Below are 26,747 nucleotides of genomic sequence, written 5' to 3'. Positions count from 1 at the left end.
GATCCCAGATTGGTTGAAATATTGATTCGCCCTTTCTCGTTTCAAATTAAATTATAAAAAAATCTCACATCAAATATAACTATCAGTGTTATTAATATATAATATACATTCCTGTTATTCATCAGCTATCAAAGTCAGACTAGTCCTTCACACAAAAACCAGTGGTAGTATCGATTTCCAAAAAATATGTACCATTGATCTATGCATTACACTTTTTGTGGGTGTGTTAATGCTAGTGTATTATTTATCATTTAACTCATATATCCAAATCAAACCATTCCCAATGTGAACACGACAGACGCGTCAGAATGAGCACTCTATAGAACAATGACAGGTCATCCATCGACAACAACGGGAAGAATGGAAAAAATAGGACCAGTCGTTGTGAATGTATCGGCTTTCTACTTGAATCGGCAATGAGTTGGTACGAAACGGAGAAAAGACAGTTGGAATTACTGGAACCAGTGGCGGCCGGAAATTTTTAGGATGTAATTTTTGAGGGTGCCAATGAAGCTTACTATGTTGAAAAATGAAATCAATTCCTTGTTCGTTTTATTTGACAAAACTTTATTTATAGCTTTATTAAACTGTCTTATTGATATTATTACAACATTTTTATTAGCCAGTATTTTTATTTGTCCGGTAGTTGTTTATCCAGTACAAATCTTGTAATCGATTTTTAACTAATTTCCCGACTAGCTAGACGTTTGAAACTTTTAGAATATATCAGTACACGATGTCAATGCATTCTTTTAATACTTTTAGTCATCTTTAAATAAAATTGAATTCATTTTCAGTTGATTCTGTTTTGTATAAAAAGTTATTTCGACACCATTATTGGTTGCTAGAGGTCTGGGGTCCTAGCAACTAAATTATTAATATATACGTGTGTTACTATGGAAATCAATTACATTTCAGTATTCTATATTTGTTTTTTATTTACTTCATATGAAGTACAAGTTTGAGCATATTTAGCTAATAATTAAACATGCTACGAGTTATTTAAGTGTTTCTTGATTTAGTTTTAAAAGACGATTTTTTCTCTTATAGTAGAAAAACGCCTCCCACTTTTAACGGAAACCATCCTTATCGTATATACAAATTATCTTTAACAATTTTGTAGACTGTATGAATAATGATCATTATTCTTATAAAACTGCATTTTGTGAACTGATCACTAGAATTCATGAATTAATATTTTTTATATTATAAATCACCGACATCATTTCGCGTTTAGTCAACACACATGATAATGAAATATTAATCTTCCAGAAATGCCATAGGCAGCAAATTTGTTTTTTTTTCTACCATGCCATCTTCCCTCCGAGTAAACTGATTTAAATTGTATGTATACATAGGTCAAAATATCTTAACACACCTCCATACCTACTGACATTTTATTATATTTCTTACTCATTTTCAAATTAGAAAATAATCAATTTTCTTGTTTTTTGTTTTATGGGCATTTTACATACGAGATCGCTAAATCTGATACTAAACATAATTGGAAGCGTGAAGAGTAATCTATAACACACCAATAAATCAAATCTGTAATTGCTCTGTATTCAGACCAGCGGCGGCTTCTATAATACCATGCATGTGTGCTGCACTCCTTTTTTCTAAACATCACTCAATGTGCAACAATGCTATTCATATGTACCAAAAGCATGAACCTACACTGAACAGTCATCGAAAATTATATAATATCGATCTTAGTTGGCCATTCATATTACATTGTGTAATAACAGTTCAACCCGATACGTGAAACACAAAAACAAGTCATAAACACACAAAATTTTATGGCTGTTTCGGACACAGAATGCGTTCACAAAATTCGATACTATATTTTCATAAAATATTATTTACTTACAGTACAATTCAGTATGGTTTCTGTGGCTGCGATCTATAGTCGGCTTTTTTAGGTGTTTTGTCACGTTATTTCTATAATTTTGTTCATAAAAATAAATTTTGAATGAACGATTCTAAATAATACATATACTTATTGTTTAATCAGTGATACCAAGAAGGAAGTGTAGGTGATTTAAAATGATAAATTTTGAATAAAAGATTCATAATATACATATCTATAATTATTGTTTAATCAGTGAAGTGAATGTGTTTTAAAATGATGTCGGTAAACGTAGACTTTTTTATCAAAAATAATAAGAATTCCTTCGAAGAAAGAGTCAGAATAAAAAAAGGATGGTCCGATGACATCTGTGGAAAGTGAAAGGTGTTTTTCAACCCTTTAAAGAACTAAATCGCCTTTAAGAAATACCATGAATCAGTACAGATTTAACTGTCTATCTGTGTTAAGCATCGAGAAAAAACTTTTACAAACAGTTCCAGACTTTAATGACGAGTGATTGAGGCGTTTGCTAAACAGAAACAACGCCAAATTGATATTCTTTTTAAATAAGGTAAGAAAGTTTTTAGTGCACCCCCAATGAAAGCAATTTTGGAAACCACCGGCCGCCACTGATTCAGACCAATATGACGTTATTACAATATTCAGCGACTTACGCGTGGCGAAATGATAAGCGCGGTTTAAGTTTTATTATTGGCTTTAGTTTATACTGAGCTTGGGTTCATTTCAAGTAAACTAAATATATTCCAAAAAAGTAGTTGTAAATTATGGATTGATGCAGTCGGGCGGTTGGGCTGGTTTTCATCTCAATAATCTGAACTGTGTGCGAAGCATTTTTTTGCAGAAGATTACATTAGAGGTGCACAAGTAACCCGGCTGAAAGAGTTCACATGTAAACACGATAAATAACTATTTTTGTTTTTGTAATTAACTGTATAATTATTTTTTTAACATATCTGTGTTTTGTATTTAACATTTTTATATAATTTTATATATTATGAACAATGCGTAAAAACGAGACCATATTTTTTTTATTCCATTTGTAAACATGGAAGTTTTGTTATTAACTGATTTGTGTTTAATTTTTCAAAATATGTAATTTTTGTATTGCTATTAAAAATAAAATACTTCCATTTGCATTATTCTTTCTTACCATTAATCATAATAAAGTTTTTATTGCGGGAACTTTTCATAATGAAAATACGTTTTTCATAAATTGATTGCAAGCTAAGTAGGAATTGATAAAAAATAACCTCAGTGGGACGTTTATATGTCCGAGTACGGCCTATTTGCGACAAAGTGTACCTCATTTCATTACGTTGGCACTTTGGCCTACAAAACGTGTTTCGGTCTGACATTAATTTGTGGGCAGCGTCCAATCTCTTTGGGTCATATCACATATTAACATTGCTGATTTCTCCCAACCTATAAAACTTAGACATACCATATTATTTGATATCTTGTAGATAATCATAGAGAGTATTCTGAAGATAAGTATACATAACTCAATTTGCCAAAAAAAACCAAACTTATCGTGTTTTGCCATCTTACTATAGAATTACATACAAACTACTAGGTATTATAGTTAATAAAATACATTTATTATTATTACACCCTTCTTAATTCAGTGGTGAATTATAACCGAAGATGTTTAAAGACATTATTTTATAGAAATGGAGCCTAAATGTATGAAATTTAAGCAATAAACTATTGATTGAGTAAGCTACATGTGTCTGTCATGCAGATTTATTAAATAGAATTTTACACGTCATCTGACAATGACATCCTACTATTATTTCAAATTCACATAATTAATAAATTTATTACATGCATGTTTCCATTTGCAGGTATTGCCAAAATAAGCCTCAACTTCTGAAATTCATAGCATTGGCTAGTATATTCTTCTTTTTCTTCTTTCGACCATGTCCGATCCTAAAAGGATTATATGGGCCTCCACAGAGTGGATGTTTGTATTAACAAATTTTGTTTATACGAGAAATGGATTTCAACTACTTGCTCAACCTATTGGGTCCATACTCTGACTCATACACAAATTTGAAAACAATATGTGCACTTGCCAGACCCAGGATTCGAACCTGGGACCCACAGCGCTATAGTCCGACGCTTAAGCCGCGCGGCCATCGCGGCTAGTATAATATAATTAATTATATTCGAGTTCAAATCGACATTTCACGCAAATCGCATATTGCCGTATGAACATAATTATTAAGATGGATAATCACATACAAAAACCGAGAATTTCGTATGTAGGTTATATCCCGTTTACACGTGTATTGTTTTACTTCTGACAGTAGCTAGGTACATATTATTTTGACCAAAACAAGAAAATGCACGTGTCAACACGTATTGTCGTGCAAGATTGCATCGTATGTATCAAAAAAGTTCAGAAGCTTCTGAATTTTCACTCAATAATTGGTACTTGCATGGCAGTACACATGCGCAGTAGAACGATAGTCGCGAACCTGCCGGAATGCCCATTATTTACGAACCTGTCAAATAGCACCATACGATAACAATGTGGCGTCTCGCTATCGCTTGAAGAATGAGATTGGAGAGTATACAGTGTTGTTATCGCGATAGTTTAAAATACACACTATTGATACAAGTAAATCCATCCACGCGTACAGGAGCTATTATGTAAACAGTCATCAAGTCAGAACGCGAAACATTTCTGTTTGTTTTCGGTGCTGCCAATAAAAGAAGAAAAGAATGAACATATTATTACCAATACAACCTCGATTCACATAACGTATTGCCTTCAAAATTCCTAATATGGAAAGCGCATAATATTCATTCTATCCTGGAGTCCAAATTCTTTTGTTATGTTATAACGATTATGTCATATTTATTGAAAAACACTCACTTCAACACTCTGACCGGCTTCATCACAATGTTTGTCGGAAGAATCTATGGCGTCAGAGCTGTTTGATCGCTTTATCGGAACGTCAAGCCAGACGGGACTTCGCGGCCGTCCTTCGATATTATATTCATCGTCTTCTGGTTCTTGCTTTATATCCATTTTTCGATTTAAATTAAATCGTACTGTAACGTACAGCAGAACAACGTGTCCAACATGTGCAAATATCTTCAATGCAAGTTGCCATAGACCAGTGTTGCCCTCTTTCTGTCATGGAATTCTAGCTCCAGCGGCAGCTAAATTGATAGCTTAGAGGCCAAAGCATTCACCCGTATTTTTTCTAATATGTATGTTGCTGAGGTTTGTCGAAATTCTGTTATTTCTATAATAAAGAATCTAACATCATTCTTAAAACATTATATATAATAAATATATATTCAATATAAAATAAAAAAAATATATAATATAAGCCCGTTGCCTTTTAAGCGTCAATTACATTGAGCTGCTTTACGAGCTGTTTGTTGGCGAATTTAAAAGCGAGCGATTCAGCTACTGCGATTTGATGATTACACACAAAACTTTCCATTCGCTGAGATGCCACAAGCCAGCGACTATTTTGACAGAACGAAGTTCGTTTTTTTACCGGGAGGTTGCTACTGCGCTCTACTGCGCAGACGCAGTAGGCCCACACGCCGGCGTGTAGCGTGTAAAGTCACCGGCTTTCAACTTTTCTCGGTAGAGTGTTTACAACCTGCTTGTTAGCTTGTTCGATGATTACACTGGGCGACTTTACAGGCAGATTATAAATTCGCCAACAAACAACTCGTAAAGAAGCTCAATGTAATTGACGCTTTACAAACAGATTGTTTCAAAATTTTCAATCGACTTTTATAAAAGGAGATTCTTTGTTTTGATTTAAGAAAAAATATCGAACTAATCTAAAAAGGAACAACCTGCAAAAGAATACTGTATTCTTCAAAAATACACCAATACACAATCTTTCGTAATATCTGTGATCGCCTCAATTTTCGGTAACAGACCTATAGGTACCTATAAATTAAAATAGGTAGGGACCTACCTATGTAGGTTGTAGGTAGGTACTAAATTTAATCAGGAAACCATGCCACACAGTATTAAGGAAAAAATGCATCAGTGGAAATGATGCAGAGGGATAACGCAATTTGTGTATAGAGTTGAATGAACATAACGAGTGACTTAATATTATTTTAAGAAGTTGCTTTTGTTTTCTATTGATAACAATTATTTATAGTTAGCTAGCCGATGCCAAGCCCCTGGCAAATAATTTCAAAAGAGATCCGAGTAGCCTAGAAAGGTAGATAATTATTGTTGGTGTCGAAAGAAGAAGAACGCGAGGGCGTAGGTATTTTTTCCAGTAGGAGATTAAATTGAATCCGAATAGATTTTTTTATAATATATTAATAAGAGAGGCATAAACAATTTTCACAACTACTAATATTTTTATTACTTGCAACACCATAACCGTATCGAATCGAACATGTCCACGCTGTGCACGATCTGTCACAAGGATTGACGTCTCAGTATCAAAATCATTGAGGGCTTGAGCAGACAGGGAGCGGTCGACGTTCTGCGTTCAACTGACCGTTAGCGTTCAATACGAGTTCCGACATCAGACAGGTGGCGGTCAACTATATGCGTTCCATTCGTATACAAACGTAGCAAAATGTCGTTTGACAGCTCCTCTTCTGAAGACGAAACATTGCTTTTGTGGAGCTTACTGGTGTCTCAAAAAAAACGAAAGAACTGGGTGCATCCGATAAATAGAAAATTTACAAGAATGGATGTTAAAAGGGAACCAGAAGAAATAAAGTTCGCTGCAGAATCCGTAAGGCCTTTATTTCCATGTAACATTTTGCTTATTATATTGTGAACAAAAGGTATTCCTTTAAAACCATTAGGTGACGTTGTTTATCATTAAAATTAGGTAGGTACCTATGTAGATAGGCACCCCGAAGGCGTAATGCCAAAGTGTATTTAAGCTTCAATGACATTGAACTACTTTACAAGCTGTTTGTTGGCGAATTTAAAAGCGGGCGATTCAGCTACTGCGATTGTGATAATGACACACAAAACTTTTCATTCGTTGAGAAGCCACAAACCAGCGACTATTTTGACAGAACGTAGTTCGTTTTTTTATCGGGAGGTCGCTACTACGCTCTAATGCGCAGACGCAGTAGGCCCACACGCCGGCGTGTAGCGTGGAAAGTTGACAGGCTTTCAACTTTTCTCGGTATATTGTTTATAATCTGCTTGTTAGCTTGTTCGACGATGACACACTGGGTGACTTTACAGGCAGATTGTTAATTCGCCAACAAGCAGCTCGTAAAGTAGCTCAATGTCATTGACGCATTACCTATCAGAGGAATTTTAAGACAACAATAATTAATTACACGTTGTTGTGTTATTGATATTATCAGTTTTTTATGTCAGTTATCGAGATTTTTACATTATAAACTATGGGTAAGAGTTGTTACATTTAACCTATTCCAAAATATTATGTGTGAGTAAAATTTGAAGAAGTGAAGAATCTAGCCATCCATTGGTAGCCAAGACTTAGGAAATCTTCAAATCGTAATACTGTTGAAATGCGTGGCAAAGAAACGCACAGATAGGAGAAGAGCGGAATCAAAATGGAGAGGCTTTCATTCAGCAGTACCTACATAGATATAAACAGACTCATAATAATTAACTCGAATATTATTTTCTGCCTTTTCTAGGAAGGTTCGATGGCTTTGAAGCCCATCAAAACTGAATTCGCCAACTTTAAAGCGAACCCAGATGACGGCAATACTGAAGATGTAGTTTCCAATGTAAGTTATGGAGAATCTTATTTAGAAAAAAATCCTAATTTGGGGAACGACAGAACATCTCAGGTGATTATATCGATACCATAGATCAATAGGGGAACAACTCAAAATTTAAAGGTTTTGAGTTAAGAATGCCATTCGACGTAGAAAAATCTTCTCTAATTCAAACTCTAAAAAATTCAGCAAAAATTTCTTCAATGTGTCATAAAATCGAATAACCCTATCTGAGAAGAATCAGTAATTCTATTATATAATCAAATTTATTGGTTAATTCTTTATTAAATTGTACAATTTCATTGTGCATTGATGAATTCCACTAAATTAAATATAAAAAACATACACTTTCATCAAAATCAAGGCTCTAAAATTAAAACGAGAATTTCTGCAAAAAAAAAACAAACGCCATTATCTTGAAACGAGGTTTTTTGAATTGTTCCCCTATTGAACTATGGTATCGATATATTGTTAATATAAGCAATATGTTCTGTTTGTATATCCTGAAGACTTGCATAAATGGAAGCACGGTAATTCAATTATATTACTTACATTAATCATCATCATCAGTGACATAATGTGGGACTTAGCTGACTCCAGGAAATGTGTTTGCGTGTTGAAATGTGTGTCTCCTTTTTCACCGACTGAAGAATGTTGTATAAATGTATAGCATTGTATTTTTTTCTTACAAAAAAGCATGGCAAAATGTTAACAATTTTAATAACGTTTATGTTAATAAACAAAGATTTGATGACTTAAAATACCTATTCACTGTTTTTGGAATTAATTTATCATTCCAGTCAAATTGCCTGATAAAGTCTTCGTAAAGAAAAAGACAAAGTAGTAGATAAAGTAGCTGGTTGAGCTTTTTAAGTGGACTGTAATTATTTTGTAGGGAGATGAGGTGGTCGGATCTAGAGGTGGGGGCGATGGAAAAGAATGCCAGACACTGATCCTTGTGATGATGTATGATGGCTCCGTGGTCTGGTTTCAATTTTCACTCGCGCGGTATTGTTCCCCGGTTCACCCGGTTCGTACACTCACGCACTTTGTGACACAGTTTTATGGATTATATGTGAGAGTGTATGAATGATGACGATAGATTCTGAATGAGTCTGTATCTATTGAGTCAATTTCGACGTTGACATTCGACGCGGATGATACGGCTGGCGTGTCCCCGTTAAGCGGCCGATCGATCCAATTAGCATGTTATTTAAATGCGGTAATTAAAAATTAATTAAAAGGTACGCAGCGATTGTGTTAAGAAAAGTTATGGAAAGCTATTAGAAGCCCACTCACGCCTGCTATCGAGATGCAACTGAATGTTCTTTGTAACATCATCTCTCATCCCCCCTAATTGCTTATGGTTTTTCTGGTGACAATAACACTGGGGATTAGGAGGTGGGTAAGCAGATAAGGAGTGGAATAGAAACATAAATTGCCCAACCAGTAGCTGTGAACAATTTTGATGAGATTGTATCACCTTGTGGAAAGCCTTTGCCGATGGGAAAATATAAACAACTAGAAAATGTACATTTATTTCTGTTTGAACAATGCTTGATAATTTGAAATTTGTAGGATGTTTCCCGGGACACGAAATACGTAAAAACTGAAGTTGACATCGAATGGACCAAGTCCAATGAAGATGTTACTGAAAGTAAACAGCAGATAAAATGCGAACAAGATGATAATGTTCCACAATGTTCTTATTCCGAAGATCGACATACAGCTGCTCAGGTAATTGCTGTTTCCCAAATTGAGCTCTGTTTTGACCTTCAATCACTCACCAAAAACAGTTCCCTGACTTCTCCTCCGACATTATCTATTCCAGCCAAGTCTTGGTCTTCCCTTCTCCCTTTTGAATCTATCTAATATCTTCGAAATGCGGAAGTTGGCCAACCATCGCAGGTAGTCTGTATATCGGAGCCCGATATTTTTTTTTATATCTATGTAGAGCAGTTGCGAAAGGTGGAGGTAGGCCGTTAATATCCGCCATAAATAATGCACATTAAACTTTGTTAGTCATACGTATTTCTTTTTATTCAACTAAGCTTCAATTTAAATACAGATGGTGTTAGTTAGTTCTTAAAAATCAATTAAAATCTTCCTAAAGCAAACCATAATAGTTTTGGTATATTTTGGGTGTTACCTACGACAAAATTGAGCACAGTTTTTCATTCATACTTATTTGTTTACGTTGGATTAAGAAAATATAACACACTAACTATTATTTGGAATAATATATTGTTGGTTCATTTTTTTTTTAAATTTATTTAGCCCCGTCTTAGTCAAACTATAAGATATTCTTCTATCTATAAATTATCAAAGTTATGTATGATTTAATTGCATTATAGATAGACGAGTATTTTTTGACTATTATCTATTATGGCTTGGTTTTCGCAGGGTTTAATTGATTTTCAAAAACTATCCAACACCATCTGTAAATTAGTCTTATTTCAATAAAAACAAATACGAATGACTGACAAAGTTTAATGTGCACTATTTATAATGAATTTTGATAGCCTACTTCCACTCTTCGCTACAGATGTAGAGTCATGCTATTATAGATTACACAATTCGTCATTACGCCCTACTCCAATCATATCAGTTGTAATATAAGAAACTAACTTTTGTGCGATTCTTTTTCTTAGGGTCTTCATGTTGATTATTTTTCTCCATGACTAAGGTCCGATTCACTGTGGGTCAGTGAAAATAAAAAAAAACAAACCAGTGGCATTACTTAGGTATATCTTTCTGTCCATATGGGCCTATATAGACCGAACTTTGCTCTAATCAAAATATAAATAAAGTTTATATTTTTATACGCAATAGTTAGGTACTGAATGACACAAGATTTAAGAACTTTACATTATTTATTTCAGAAAATATGTAATTTCGAAAAACTTCAAGCACACAGATTTGTATTCAGACATGAGCAGCTCATGTAATGTTTTTTCCTACATTTTATGAAGGTTTAAGAGACTCTCTCTTCTCTCATTACTGAGGATTGTGATCGCTGAAATTTCATGCACTGCCAAACATGGTTCCCACATCCTGAAGCGGGCCCCTAGGCTAAGATGTTTGGCGCCCCCCCTACCTATCGCTAAGGATAAAGGTATTTTTACTATTAGAGAGAATTTGTGATGTGTATTTATATCACTTATCTGGTAGACTCGTCACGCCGGGCCCTTCCTGAGTCCGGGCCCCCAGGCTAAAGCCCAGTCAGGCTCCCTTTGTGGGGGCCATGCTGCCAATAACTCTCCATCTAGAGCGAGCCTGCGTTAATCTTGTTTATTCGACCATTTTTAATTCAATCGCTTTATTTATCTAATTACATAGCTAAAACATAATATAAACATACAAAATTAGTATAATAGTTATGGTTTTGCTTCCGAGCCTTGTCAGTTTGACTTAGTAGAATTTTCGACTCGCTTATGTGGCGAATTGCAGGATGCCGATCACATAATCTGAGAGCGTCTCCATATGTTAGTTTATGTTTAGCATATGTTAAGAGTCTGACCCTCAATTGGCCCGATCGTTCATTGCGAGGGAAAATTTCTCAGCTTTCAAAAAGTTTGCACCATTTTCTGACGAGCGAGAAGGTCTCTAATAATTGAAGATTGACAGTACCTAATATATTCTATCAAAATAGGAATCATGGACACTCTAGTGTACGCCAACAGCGTCTTAAGTTTGTTACGCCACGGTATTTGCCTGCATAACACGTGTGTGCGGGTGATGAAGTGAAACAATCAAATTAGGTAATGTATTGTGACCTCACCGGAAATTAAACGTGGAAGTCAGTTCAGTGCCTTATCCACTGGATTGTCGCTTCACAAAACTATTCGCTTTTAATTAGTTGCCTATTAAGACAACAAATAGTAATTTTGTTGTAGTAATCTGTTTTCATTATTTTTTACAGTCTTTCGCTGACTCAAAAGATGGTTGGATGACAGACTCAGCTGCTGACATTGACAGAAACACAACAATTGAACAATCGCCTGCGATACTAACCATAACCAATTCTAAAGAAGCAACAGTTCAACGTTGGCCAATACCTATCGACAATAAAATTAGCCAAATTGATTTAAAGAAGAATTATTGTCTTACAAAAGAAGTTAATATTGTTTTAAAAAGAATCGTATTTTTTAAAACGAATTTCGTCTGCAATATTTGCTATGAAGTCTTTGAAAATTTGGAAATATTAAAAGACCACAAGGACAAAACTATTCACAAGAAACTAAAACGATTCCAGTGCGGTCTTTGCCCTTTAAAATTCGCGAAGCCAAGTGACCTTAAGAGGCATCAAATGACGCACAACGGCATAAAACCATACACATGCGATATATGCTCTCACAAATCTGCCAAACAAGACAACCTCAAACGGCATTACCTGACACACAGCGGAGAAAAACGTTTCATATGTGATATATGCTCACAAAAATGCATGACATTAGATAACTTAAAACAACACAAAATGATTCATACAGGCGAAAAACCCTATGAATGTGATTTGTGTGAATATAAAAGTATTAAGTCAAGCAGTCTTAAGCGACACAAATTAATACATACGGGGAAAAAACCGCATAGATGTGATATATGTTTAATTGAGTTTAGGTCGTTAAGTAATTTAAACTATCATAAGATAATTCATACAGGTGTAAAACAATTCAAATGTGATCTGTGCCCTCTTGAATTCGTGTTGAGTAGTTATCTGAAGCAGCATAAGAAAATTCACAGTGGCGACTATCGTCACCTGTGTGGTTTATGTGAATATAGAGCTACCAGACCAGGTCATCTTAGGCAGCATATGATATTGAATCACAGTCAAGAATGTGTGCAGATGGAAACCTTGGGTAATGAATCGAAAGAATCATAGACAAAAAATATTTATAGTATAATTATCAGTGGCAAAGGCTCCATAGTAGACGTAGACGATTATTTGAAGCCTACCTTCTAAGAAATAATTACAAGATAAAAATAACTTTTTATATACTTACAACGTTTTTAAATTTTCTGTTGAACCATATAAACTTGACTTGACTAGCTTAAACGATCAAAAAATTTGTGCTTAACATGTCATATTGATTTCCATAGTAACGCATGTATTAATAATTATGTTGCTAGAACCCCAGACCCCTAAAAATCAATAATGATGTCGAAATAACTTTTCATACAAAACAGAATTAACTCTAAATGAATTTAATTCTACTTAAAGATGGCTAAAAGTATTAAAAAAAATGCATTAACATCGTGTTCTGATATATTCTAAAAGTTTCAAATGTCTAGCTAGTTGGAAGGTTAGTTAAAAATCGATTGCAAGATTTGTACCGGACAAATAATAATACGAGTTAAGAAAAACGTTGTAAAATAGATAGGAAGTATTTAAATTTAATAAAAAAATGTGCGGGAACCAATTGAATATATCGTCAGAATAATATTTAATATTAAAATTATACAAAAATGAGAGCCATCTATCGTCAGCATTAATGTGGAATGAATAAATAGTAAGTGAAAAATCAGCGCCTCTAGCGAGTATTGAATTAATATCGATTCACTTGAGCATAATTTACTGAGCCTTACTGTATGGCTGGGTCTTACATATATATATATATATAGGCTTACAACTCAAAGCTTATATATTTAGTGTCGAGGACTGTCGCTTTGGTGCTTTATTCAAATAATAATTAATATGTAATGCAATTATTAAAAAAAAATAATTTCTATTTGTTCAATCACGTCATATAAAGATGACTGAATTTGACGATGGACATGATCCTCAGCCACGAGGGAACGGCCAAAAAGAAGAAAACATTATTTATGTACAATTTACAATCGCATATTTCATTTTTATGTTGATTTTCTCAATTTGGTTATGTATGTACCTAATAAAATTAGATTATTTTATTTCATAGTTTAGGATATTTAGACAGTAAAAATGTATAAAAGTTATAATCTTTTTTGTTACCTATAAATATTTGAAACCTCTGTACACCTGTAGCTGCGCATCGTGAATCTCAAAACATCCCTAGTTTATTTAAGTAATACCTACATAGCATTAAGTTGAACCTACAATGTAAACTATATCATGTATATAGGTACCCTTTGTCAAAATCATGTTTGAACACGTACGCCAGCAAAGTCACCTTTAGTTTCTCGACTTCCAGACAAAGTGACATTTTTTGATTCAGTCGCAAGCCTGCAATATTTTTTTTATCAAATCGCTTAATTCGCGAGTTCTTGTTACATTGTAATACGGAACAAATCAAATTGCACGTTTGTAAGCGAATTCTTTCGGAAGAAAGAGAGACAAATGACCGCTACACAAGCACGTTCAAGAAAGCACTGACCTCATCCCTATCTTAACGCCTTTCCATTGTATTCAAACAATATAAAACGGAGGTACTTTTACCTACCAAAATACATTCAATTCAAATCTCTTGCAACGCAATAAAGTCCGTCGAGCCGTTATTTATCTCAGCCACGATCTTCGTAATCAGTAACATTAAATACTAGTCGTCCTGTAAATTTGTAATCAATTTTAATAGTAGCGAGTAAAAAATTGGGGAGTATATTTCACACGCCAACCTGTTTATTCATCGGAGTCAAGCGACCATACCTCTCCTCACACACTCTCCCAGCAATACACCTGCTAAACAGTATTTATACTGCGGATTAAAAATGCCAAGAGAAAGTAGCACATATACATCACAATTTGTAGGCATTGAACCACATAAAATAATAAAAAAACATTACCTACTTTGAAATGTGCAATACATAAAATATTATTTAATTCGCTGCCTCCAGGATGAGTAAACAATAGCCAGCATTGTTTAAATATGAAATAAAATCTAATAATGGAATAGCCGGAACAAGAACACTTCAAAGTTTTCCCGATTCTGTGTTCACAATATTTAAATTGGAGTTCCGGTTGTTCAGGGTTCAGGTTGGCAGTTTTATTAAAACACAGAATACAATACTATACTTTTATTGAAGATTTAATATACAAGTAGGTACTATAGTGTAAAGCATTTTTTTCAGTGTATTATTATAACCTAACCTAACCTAACCTAACTTAAACCATCATAAACAAAAATCAATAAAGTGATTGGGATTCTAACACACATTAATTATTTGTCTCCGATACATAGAGGCGAGTACTTTGACTTTTAAGCTACTGACGTAGATAATTTTCGATGACACATTTCCGAACACATGATTTTGAAACATTCTAAGCCAGGGGTTCACAAACCTTTTCGTCAAAGGGACAATTTTGAAATCAAAAATATTTGGCGGGCCGGGCCTTGTAAACTTATATTTTTAACTAAACGTACATTCTGTATACCAGATATAAACTCCAAAAATCGTGAAATGGAGTAATTATTGTTATATTGTTACTTCATTACTTATCCTGCATACGTGGTAAACAGCTGTAACTCATATTACTGTTATTATAAAAGTTTAAAACTAAAAATGTCATTGTAACTCCATAACTATTAGAGGTAAACAATAGCAAGAAAACATACAATTCTTTTGATGAAACTTATAACCGAACTAAAGCGGTAAACAAACAAAAAGGTTTTGATAAATAGATAAATTTTATCATTTTCCATTCACGAATGCCACAAGTTGAAAGTTCCAAAAATCACAAATTCGTCTCTCCTGTGAAGTTGTCATTTTGGATTTACCGTAGTTTACCTCTGGTATTCAGCATTGTTATTATGTAATAATACCCGGAAGAATAGAGAGGAATGATGGAACTCACATGTATGCCGGTAGTGGAATCTTCTTCAGTATTATTTTTGATTGGGGTGTGTGTGACATCACGGGGTTTAATTACTTATATAAAACACATCTTTTTGATTTAACAATTTCCCTGCGCAGGGACGTTTAATTACATTAACTTTTCATACATTGGTTGGATTACATCATTAATTACACTTGCACAGGAGTCTTAGATTTAGCTACCGCACAGTCATTATATGGGAACGCGTGTTTAAACACATTAGCCGAATCGGCGCGAAGGCGTTTTATCGAGGACGCGACACATGGTTTTGAGGTGGTTATAGGGATTATTATAGGGCATATTAAAGGAATTCACTGATTTATAATAATGAAACGAGCGCGACCTTACAGTTTACATCGTAAAGACTCCGGGCCACACCGAAGGTGCAACCCTGGATATCAGCTTCCACTTTGGCGGGAGAATGAGTACTGTCCGCCCTTATCTGCAACGACCCTATCGGTGGTGAGACAGCGGGGAGGGGTGTCACTCTTTCTAAGATATGATAACTTTTGATTGATTATTTTTAACGCGAGGTTCCTAACTGAAACACGTCTTACAGGTGTCCGCCTCGCCGCGGGCGGACGGGGGAATGCTTTTGTCAGCTTCACTGCTGAATCGGAACTGAACCTGACTTCAAAAAAATATCGAAAAAAAAATTAACGGCGAGGGGTACTCGATACCCCAGGGGTGCGGGCGGGTTGTTTGTCACAGCTTTGAACTGTAAATTTTTGGGCGCGCATCGGCTGGAGAGGCCCTTCTTAGAAGTTATCGGTCAAGCCGGGACACTATCCCGCACGGCAGAAGAACCAAACTTTCGGTCGGGGTCCTCCTGACTTTGATTAAATTGCGGATTTGGAATTTGAAACTGTCGTGCCGGGTTCTTTTCTTTTTTGTCTGGTAACAGTAAGTACTCTTATTAATATAATAAAAAATATTTAAATTTTTTCACCATGTGATTTCTGCAATTGTTTGTTGAAACTAAATCCTGTAATCTAGGTTCAAATTGTGTTGTGAATACGAAAAACAGATGCGATATGGTTGTCTGTTAATTTTGATCATAAGTTTGATTTATTAATGCTCATTGTAGAAAATATAGGTAGGTACTTCCAAATAAAGAAGCCATTTTATAAGCATGTTTCACTATATTTGGACATACCTCAAAAGTCGGTAAATACAATCTACAGTATATACGGCGGAGCTACGGGATGCTGGATTGACCTGGAACGAAGCAAGAAGACTGGCGAGCGACAGGGATTCTTGGAGGTGCCGCGTGGTGTTTATATGCTCCAGTTAAGGGACGGATATGGCAAAAGAAGAAGAAAAGTCCTTTGTGGAATTCAATTAAATTCTAATCAAGATAACATACTTTTGCTTCCACGTTCCCTTTCAAAATTTGATATTTAGATTTAATCTATTAAAAAACTGCATATTTACGTGAACAGCATCTGGGTTACAATCATGAAAAGGGACCTTGAAAAATATTAAAATTAATACAGATTTAACATAAATCTCGCGGGACACATCATTCTTTTAGAGCGTGTTCAGAAAAAAATTCTTCGTCATCTCTATTTTAAGGTTTATAATTATTTTCCATTTGACACCTTCTCAAACGAATCTTTTCCGACTTACTTTCTTCAAGGCATGCTCGCCTTTCATTCTCTTGAAGCTCGTTGGTCACTTCTGCTCTTAAAGCATTTTTCCCTGCTCTCATGTGGTATCATTTTCAATCCCGATATTCTAGAAAATTTAAATTTTTACGCACCCGTCAATAACATGCGTGGTCGCAGCCATGACCTATTTTGGGTGAAAGCTGTTTCCTCATGTCAGGCTCACCAGGCACCAATAGCGAGGGCTGTGCGGCTGGTCAATGCACTCCCTAGAGATGTAGATATTTTTGGCGATCCATTATATATTCTGTTTTTGAAATTCTATTTTATTGTTTAATTTGTATTTTTTTCCTCCACCATGTTTTTTATGATTTTCTGAACTGATTACTTATAATTTTTGTTCTAAATGTCATGTTGTGAACGTCCTGAATTAATAATTTGTTATGTACTCAACGTGTCTTTTTCAAATAAATAAATGAATAAAAATAAAGTCACGCGGGACATAATTGGCCCGCAGGACCAATGACATTAATATGGACGAAGCATCTGGAAAATAAAATGACACTCACTTTGTGTCGGGTCTGCCGGATGGCGAAATTCATATTTTAATATCGGTATCCTACGCTCAAAGGAACATTCTGCTTGCAAGCGATCTGGCGACACCGCTGGGTCTGCCCATACAAAATTTCCGACTGTCAGGTTTTGACTCCGCCGTTATTATTGTGTTACAAAATGCCAATGTGCCTAGTTAAAATTATAAAAAAAAATCTATTAAACACTCCAAGAAAGATGGGATATCACTTTTCATGTGTTAATATTATTTATTACTAATAAAATGCCATTTTAAGATATTGATGAATGTTTATTCACTGCAATTGAATGACAGAAACCATTGGACGTCTGCCTGTGATGGCTGGGCTCACTTGCGTCTAATCTCCAAGAAGTCGTAAGTAACGAGAATCTGTTTCTAACGCAATGACACTAATACGCCATTACAATAAAGGTTATATTACTATAAATTCTCGAAGCTTGTATCGCATAATGGCAATGGATACGTCTATGGTCACGTGACGTCTACCTATACATCTGTGAATTACTTTCATATTTCTCGTGCGCGCCGATATGAAGTGAGTTGTCCATTTAATATGTCATTGCGCAGGACACACTTTGTGAACCCCTGTTCTAAGCTATCGCACGTGTTCAATGAGTGTTGTAACAATCACCATAATGGTACGGAAGGCTCATTTCTCTGAATATAATGTAGGAGTTTTAGGGTTGATTTTTTCTTATATTCATACATATTTTAAAGTTTGTTTTTATAAATATATATTATTATGTATTTTAATTTTCATTTTTTCCTGTTAAGACATTCAATGCAGTGCGCGAGTAGCTCTTTTTATGGAAGGCGCCAAAAAATGACACATATTATAATATGCAGTAGTATTTAAATTCCTCGCAGACTGCGCCATACGCATCCTACATTTTTTGCTCCAGACATCGCTTTTAGGATCTCTTCTCCTTCTTGGTCGTGCACTCATGGCTGAGGATCGTGACCACATTTAAATTTCGTCATCTTTTCATCCTTCTCGATCTTCCGCTTCTCTCAGGGCAGAATGGATGGTGCCCCCCCAGTCAGCTCTTTTACTTGGTCGCTCCATCGTGCAGACGCTTTTCCTCTGCTTCGCCTTCCCTGGAGGCTACCCAAAACTACCAGTCTCTCCAGGTTGTCCGGTCCGCGCCTGACAATATGTCCAAAAAACTGCAGAATTCTTTTCAGACATATCGTCGAGAGCCGTTCCTATATCTTTAGTCTCTGGATGATTGACTGGTTCGTCCTGTGCTCCGTCCAAGAAATGCGAAGCGTTCGGCGCCAACACCACATCTCAAAGGCATCAATTGCCTTCCGCTCCCTTGCCTTCAGGGTCCACGACTCGACTCCGTATAGGAATATCGAGAACACTAATGTTTGCACAAGCATCATTTTTGTGGCAATCGAGATTCCCCGATCCTTCCATATAGAGTGGTAAGGCGTGTCATCGCATTTTTTGCAATCTGTTTAGGATCATTCGGTCGAAAATCAGAATACCGTTGTCAGACTCGTTGATGATCCAACAATTCGATACTTATGTGAAGACAAGCTTCAGTAGTGTCAGTCTAACGAATTGTTTCATATATTCCACTTACGTGAGCCCAAAATTATGTATATGTAAATATTGTTTTCTATTTTTTAGATGGTACATTTTCATGAACTTATATATATATATATTATATTTAAATTAAACTATTTTCACTGCCTTACTTATTTTTTTCATGTTTTAAGCCACATTGTGAACGTTTTAAAGATAAATAAATTTTAGGAGTTGAATACCTGCTATCAACCGAGGGTACTTGATGGAGTTTGAATTTTAATTCTAATCGATTTGAGTTTTATATTACTTCATTAGTCATTTTTTGAGACCCGGGTTTCGCCTTTCGGCATCTTCAGGCAGTATGCGCACTCAACAATAAAAAATACACACTGACAACTAAACAGTTAATTCTAGTTTATATATTAATTTTAATACATTAAAACAAGGTAAAAAATTATTTAGTTACCAAGTAAAGGTTCAGATATAAAAACATTTTATTATTTTGAATATTGAAAAGGTGTGTAAAAACCTGTAGTAAATACCTTCGATCAGGGCTTGAAATGGACCGGAGCGCCGTTTCTGTTCGTGAAATCGGTAAAGTTATCGTTCCGTCTCGTGGAAAAAATAATTTGACCGTCTATGTTTAGATATGACATATAATAAAAATTTAATACACTTATTTATATAAAATACACATAAAATTTGATAACTATGTTAATATCTTCATAAAATTGTCAAGCGCTCCGGTTTGTAAACTTTTCCATTTCGAGCGCTGCCTTAGATACAGTTAAAAGATCATTACTTGTAGGCAATGGAACTAGGTAACGTGTCGGGAATTCAATTAAAATTTTAATTTAAATCAATAAAAATATTAATTTAGCGAAATTTCAGATGGTGGCATTTGTAGGTTTTTCAATCTTTTTTTACCAGAATGAGTTTTCTTATGCCTTCTTAAGTCACCCGGTTCTCTACATTTATACTCACACTCCTCACATTTCAAGGGTTTCAGATCCGTATGCGTCATTTTATGTGATTTAAGCCTACTGGAAGTGTTACATCTGTAATCACACAAATCACATCCGAAGGGCTTTTCGCCCGTATGAGTCCGTTCGTGCACTTTCAAACTGCTAGCTGTCGTGGAACTAAACTTACATCGACCGCATTTAAAAGGCTTATCACCCGCGTGCAACATCTGATGTCTTTTTAAACTGGCAAGCCTACTAAATTTTCGATCGCATTCTCCACACTCAAAATTTCTCTCTCCACTATGAATAAGTATATGCCGCTGAAGATAGCGTGATTCTATACACGTATAATCGCAATCATTACACTTTAAAGGTTTATCACCAGCGTGTATTTTTTTATGTTGTGTCAAGTCGCTGGATGACCTAGTTTTGTGACCACACTCACCACACGTATAGAGTTTCTGACGAGTATGAGTTAAAATATGTTGTTTTAACTGAGTAAATTTTGTACTTTTATATGTGCATTTGGCGCACTTAAACATTTTTGGCGTTTCGAGCTCGGATTCGCATTCGATGTCATATTGAAATAGTTTATCTCGACGATGAATCAATTTGTGTACTTTTAAATTACTCAACTTGTTAGTTTGATGGGCACACTCATCACAAATGAATCGTTTCTCACGATTATGCGCGATTTTATCTACATTAATTTCAATAAAATTTTTAATTTGAGTTTCATTTGAGTGTTGTTTAGTTTCTTTCAAAGTTTCATCTAAATCACAACCTCGACTACAACCCGCTACAACATTTTTATCGATCGCATTTGTTTCCTCAGATACTACATCTTTTTTGATATCTTCTTCTTCCTTTATAATAAAACCTTCAGAAGGCTGTGTTCCTTGGAAAGACACCATGTCAGATTCTTCATAACCTTTACTATAATCAGCTACAACTTGATAATTATTTTTAATTTCACATTCCACGAATTCAATTTTAACTGATCTCTGACTTGTCACCGTGGAATTATCTTGTGGCATGTATTGTGTTGGAGATGGAGATTTTTGATGTTGATTGATTTCCTTCTCAATCTTTATTTTATTTATACTCGATACCTAAAAGTATAATATAACATACGATATCAGAATAGGAATTTTAAATATAATATACCTAGAAAGAAAATTGTTAGAAACATTGTTTACGTATCGTGGGTTGTTGACAAAAGTGTGTAAGTCGATAATTAATGTATTTAGAGTAAACAACTGATTATATGTCCATATTATAGAAATATGTATGCTGGACAAAATTCAAGGTCAAAAGAAATATAAAATATGCTCATAAGGCACAAAGAAATAAGCAGTGTTGCCAACCGTACTATAATTATAGTATTTGTACTATAATTTTGGTCCGCGTACTATGTATGATATAAAACAGGTATAGTACGCCCAAAATACTACAATTTTGAATATCGGAAAAAATATGTAAAAAGTACTAAAATTTCGATATTTTCGTTCGATAAATTGGTGCAAAGTACTATAATTTCGCAAAATATAAGAAGATTTAGAGAACTTGGAAAAAAAATCTCGAAAAACGGAAAAAAAATCCCTTGACTTTGGTTTAAAATGAAATTTCTTGAATTCTTCGGTAAGCATTTTTGGTCGGAAGAGGTACCTAAATAAAAATGGGACTCGGGAGTTTCTCAAATTTTCCGTTACTTTTTTTCTTCTGAGAAACAAAAAACCTATACATTTTCAACAGATGACAACGCGTACTATATTTTTCCCCTAAATACTATAACTTTGGAGGCTCTGTACTACAATTCCACTTTGAAAAGATTGCAACACTGGAAATAAGCATTTTTTTTGTCTTAGTTAGATTAGATTAGAGGGCATGTCAAACTTAAAATTGAAATTACTCCATAACATGATTAAAGAGACTTACCAACTTTTGGTGGTAACCACACGAATTATAATAACCTGTGTAAATGATATAAGCAACAATCTAGAACAGTTTAATATACAATTTATTTTATTCAACGAATAATTCACAAGATTTCGGAATGTACCAAACATTCTATAAGAATAAATATATATATTTTTTTTTCGACCATATCCGATCCTAATATGATCATATGGCCCTCCGCAGAGTAGTTGTATTAACAGATTTTGTTTTTTACGAGAAATGGATGTCAGCCACCTGCTCAACCTATTAGGTCCATACCCTGACTCACACACAAATTGAAAAACAATATGTGTACTTGCCAGACCCAGGATTCGAACCTGAGACCCACGGCGTGATAGTCCAACGCTTATGCCGCGCGGCGACAGTGGGTGATTGTTCATAGCGTACCTAAAATACTTTTTACAACGTTTTTCTTAGTTCGTATTCTTATTTGTCCGGTACAAATCTTGCAATCGATTTTTAACTTCCCGACTAGCTAGACATTTGAAACCTTTAGAATATATCAGAACACGATGCCAATGCATTTTTTTAATACTTTTAGCAATCTTTAAGTAGAATTGGATTCATTTTCAGTTAATTCTGTTTTGTATGAAATGTTATTTCGACACCATTAATGGTTGCTAGGGGTCTCGGGTCCTAGCAACTAAATTATTAATATATACGTGCGTTCCTACTATGGAAATCAATATGACATGTCAAAATGACATTTCAGTATTATTTCTATCAAGTACAATTTTTTTTGATCGTTCGAGTCAAGTCAAGTTTATATGATTCAACAGAAAATTTAAAAACGTTGTACTTATAAAAAGTTCTTTTTATCTTGTAATTATTATACTGTGATGAGCTTAGCTCTAAATTCGAACACGTGGGTGTTTCCAAATTACGTCTTATGCGTTAATGACATTGAGCTACTTTACGAGCTGCTTTTTGGCGAATTTACAATCGCCCAGTGTCATCATCGAACAAGCACATTGTAAAGAATCTACCGAGAAAAGTTGAAAGCCGGTCAACTTTACACGCTACACGCCGGCGTGTGGGCCTACTGCGTCTGCGCAGTAGAGCGTAGTAGCGACCTCCCGGTAAAAAACGAACCACGTTCTGTCAAAATAGTCGCTAGCTTGTTGGCTTCTCATCGAATGGAAAGTGTTGTGTGTAATCATCACAATCGCAGTAGCTGAATCGCCCGCTTTTAAATTCGCCAACAAACAGCTCGTAAAGTAGCTTAATATTGACGCATTATACTTGGTTTTTATCTAGGTTATTAAAAATGAACAATAATATTTACCTGTCCTTTATGGCTACCTGTAGAGTGCAAAGTTGCTCCGACATGATTTTCTTCTGATTTTATATTTGATAACATATTTTCGTCAATTTTGGTATCGCAATTTGTCCATTCTACGAAGAACTCAGTTTTAACGTCATTTAAGTCCACGGATACGCCCTAGAAAAGGGATATAACAACACTTTAAAACGTGTGCGCACAGTCACTAACTCCAGTTTTGACGAAATTGTGAAATTAATGTCATTATATAGAAAATGTAATGCTGCTTGACTGGCATAAGTCACGATTGAAGATTATTGGACATATAAAAAAATGAGAGCAGCTTGTTAGTTTAAATTGGAAGTGCGGTTAAAATGGGCGGAGCATGTTACTTCACAGTTTTAACACGTAGCCAAGAAGATATTTTCGCAGTATATGTACCTTAACTTAGTAACAACGAAAAAATCTTTCCATTAAAAAAACCAGCTCACTGGTTTTGTCGTGGTCGTGATATCTAGTTTACTTCCATTGCCTTTCGACGTCCTTGGTGACCAGAAACGACACATGCAGATTTGCGAATAATAAAATTAGTCTGATATTTGGTTAGTAATGTATCCATACAACACATTTCTTAGATATTGGACTCATGAAAGGATGATAAAAATAATGTAACAAATGGCAATTTTGGCATTGCCCAGGGGCGACATTTTATCTAGGGACGTCACTGCATACATTTTATGAATGTGTTAGCCTGACGTACTAACTAATTTTGACACTCCACAATGGTAAAAAAATCACAAATCACATCCATTGACCAAACTTAGCATGGGTGGCGTGTTGGTGGTCGACTTCAAAAGGACATGATGCAACTACAATGTTCTACATAGGTAACAATATAACCCATCTGATCTGAATCATTTATGTCACTTTACGACGTATAAGAAAGACTACTCACTGCTAACGTCATGACAAATATATGTTTGGCGATTACTTACGAATTTCGTGTCAGGTGTCACCTCTGCTGGTTCTTTTTTAATGTCCATTATATGCCTTATAACTATAGTAACTTCTAAAATAGAAAATATATCTGTGTATTTTAAAATCGGCGCAGTGAAACGTCAAAGAGAAACATTACGCAAATAATAGTGGTGTTGCTGCTATAGAAATATTACATAATTTGACATAAGCACCGTAAAACGAGGCAAGATTGATCCATCCATTTGAAACAAAACCTATTATTGATACGTTTTTATTTTCAATCATTTTTAACTATACTCTCTCTTACCTACTAACTGTTAATAATTATTATAATATTTCTTCGACAGATTTATTTACAGTCATTTTCTTTGTTTATCATTGTACTATTATAATAGATAAGTACTTATAACACAATAAGAATATATTTTTAATTTAATAGGTAGGTATTAAAATACATCAGTAGCTACCTATTTACCTATTATGTAGAGATGGAGCATCCGAGTATCAAGAAGGTCTCCAATCTATTCTGGTCTGCCACAAGCTTACAGCTCACTACCATAACATTAGGGTTGCCGTACTTACCTCTTTCTACACATTCCAAACAGATCAGAGTAATAATAATATGTGTCTGGAACTTCCTGTTCCTTCTGCTCTATTTAACTAGACAAGGTATGACAAACTTAATAGAATCGTTAAACTTTTACAGTGGGATCACTGTGTATTATATATTTTTAACGTTCCGGCTCATGCAGTCCATGACAGTAGGTAGGTACCCAATATTTCTATAAGCAATTAAATACACTAATCCGCTGTCATTTTAACAGACTCTAAAAGCGCTTTACAACATCTTGCCGCAGCAACTCGCTCACATAACAGTAAAACCATAGCATACCACATCCTTGACCAGATCGACGCCAAGAAAAATAGAGGAGGAGATCTATGCCTTCAATGGATCCCATCGCACATGGGCATTGAGGGAAATGAAAGGGCAGATGAGCTGGCAAAGGTAGCCGGCCATTCAGGGGTACCATATCAGTGGATACCAGAAAACCTGGACTGGAATGAGGCTATAAAGAAAATGTGCCATAGTATGTGGATAGATTTTCACCATAGGGCATCATTAGAAAAGGGGAAATGGAGTAAGTCGATTCTACCAACACCACGAGAGGTGCCCTGGTTTGTAGAGTCTTCTTTGACGAGGAATGAGCTTAAGTTAATACTGAGGCTAAGAACAGGGCACACCATGGGCAAAAGATTTGATGTCCTCATGGGAAGAAGCGAATCGCAGCTCTGCGATGAATGTCATGTTTTAGAGGACATTGTACATATAGCACTGCAATGCCCCAAATATGAAGTTCACAGAGTACAGCTGCGAATTGCAGATATCTATGAGAATGTCGACGAATTGAAGGGTGTCCTGGCGGTGGGTAAGACGGAAGAGTTAGGCAAAATTGTAAAGTTATTTAACAGAATAGGAGTGAGGACCTGATCGACGGATCCCCTTCTAGAAGAGAAGAGGCGATATGACAGCGAGTCGCAGTCAAAGCCTCGGTAAAATCACAAAAAAAAAAAAAAAAAATTCTATCTGTAGGACAGTGGGAGAATTTTTAGTTTTTATTTTATAAGAGTCTGAAGAAGGGTACTACCTATCTACTTTTATCAAATTCTTAGTCATTGATCTAACGACCAGCCATTGCGTTGAGTTGCAGGAACTGGCGGTCAATAGACGCATAAGGGATTGACGCAAGTTACCGCGTCTCGCCTTACGTGCAATCAGTGACGTCCCGTGGGGGTAGGCAGATTGAGCGTCGCTTGGGGGCGGCAGTTACTCAAGCTCACTGGTTGGAACCAAAATATATCTATTAATTACATAAGTAGGTACTATACAATTTTCAACAGGAATTTATTTTTTTGTTGGGTTCGCGACGTCTAGTTTACTTCCGTTGCCCTTGGACGTCACGTTCTTCACAGTCTCTCGCGAGTTATGGAAGTTGTCAGGTGTATTTTTAAATGTAGGTACCTATCTGAAACCGTAGACTCGCAATATTGTTTATTGAAGCAGAGATGGCATTTAAGTTTGATTTGATGAACACAATTCTTTGACGTTGGAGTGATGAAATATTTTGCTACTGCCTGACGTGCCAAGCAGTTTTTCATGCGAAAAAATGAAAAATATGGTTTTTAAGAATTCTAGAGATCGTGGTCAAACATTTCGGATCACCAATTTTGAAACTGTACTGCTGCTTAACTAACTACACCAAGTCTTTGTTTCTTATTCGGTATATACCTACAGTCATGTTTGTGGGTAGAAATGACATTGTATTAAGTACTAAGTTTGGTTTTTACGCACAAATTCTTTCTTTTAACCATGTCCGATCCTAATAGGATCATATGGGCCTCCACAGAGTAGAGGTTTGTATTGACAGATTTTGTTTTTACGAGAAATGGATGTCAGCCACTTAAGCCTTAATGGGTTA

General features: G+C 35.2%; 2 protein-coding genes across 2 annotated transcripts; one reads left to right on the top strand and one right to left on the bottom strand.

Annotated features, from left to right (window-relative positions):
• Window positions 1-6,267: 6,267 nt before the first annotated feature.
• On the top strand, window positions 6,268-14,170 carry LOC147076641 (uncharacterized). Its single transcript, XM_085940380.1, has 4 exons — window positions 6,268-6,609; window positions 7,502-7,594; window positions 9,164-9,322; window positions 11,508-14,170. The coding sequence occupies exons 1-4, from the start codon at window positions 6,448-6,450 to the stop codon at window positions 12,462-12,464; spliced, it is 1,371 nt and encodes a 456-aa protein (XP_085796506.1). The 5' UTR covers window positions 6,268-6,447; the 3' UTR covers window positions 12,465-14,170.
• A 5,808-nt stretch (window positions 14,171-19,978) lies between these two features.
• On the bottom strand, window positions 19,979-24,439 carry LOC147076640 (uncharacterized). The gene is made up of 3 exons (XM_085940908.1): window positions 24,288-24,439; window positions 23,317-23,472; window positions 19,979-21,184 (listed from the first exon to the last, which is right to left on the bottom strand). Exons 1-3 carry the CDS (start codon window positions 24,333-24,335, stop codon window positions 19,979-19,981), a joined length of 1,410 nt encoding a protein of 469 aa, XP_085797034.1. The 5' UTR covers window positions 24,336-24,439.
• Window positions 24,440-26,747: the final 2,308 nt, after the last annotated feature.

The sequence above is a fragment of the Rhyacophila brunnea genome, unplaced genomic scaffold (genome assembly GCF_057557595.1).
Source record: "Rhyacophila brunnea isolate RB1 unplaced genomic scaffold, BYU_Rbru_1.0 scaffold_13, whole genome shotgun sequence".
NCBI lineage: Eukaryota > Metazoa > Arthropoda > Insecta > Trichoptera > Rhyacophilidae > Rhyacophila > Rhyacophila brunnea.
Note: the sequence above shows the minus strand (reverse complement) of the source record. Positions and strands in the feature narration are given on the sequence as shown.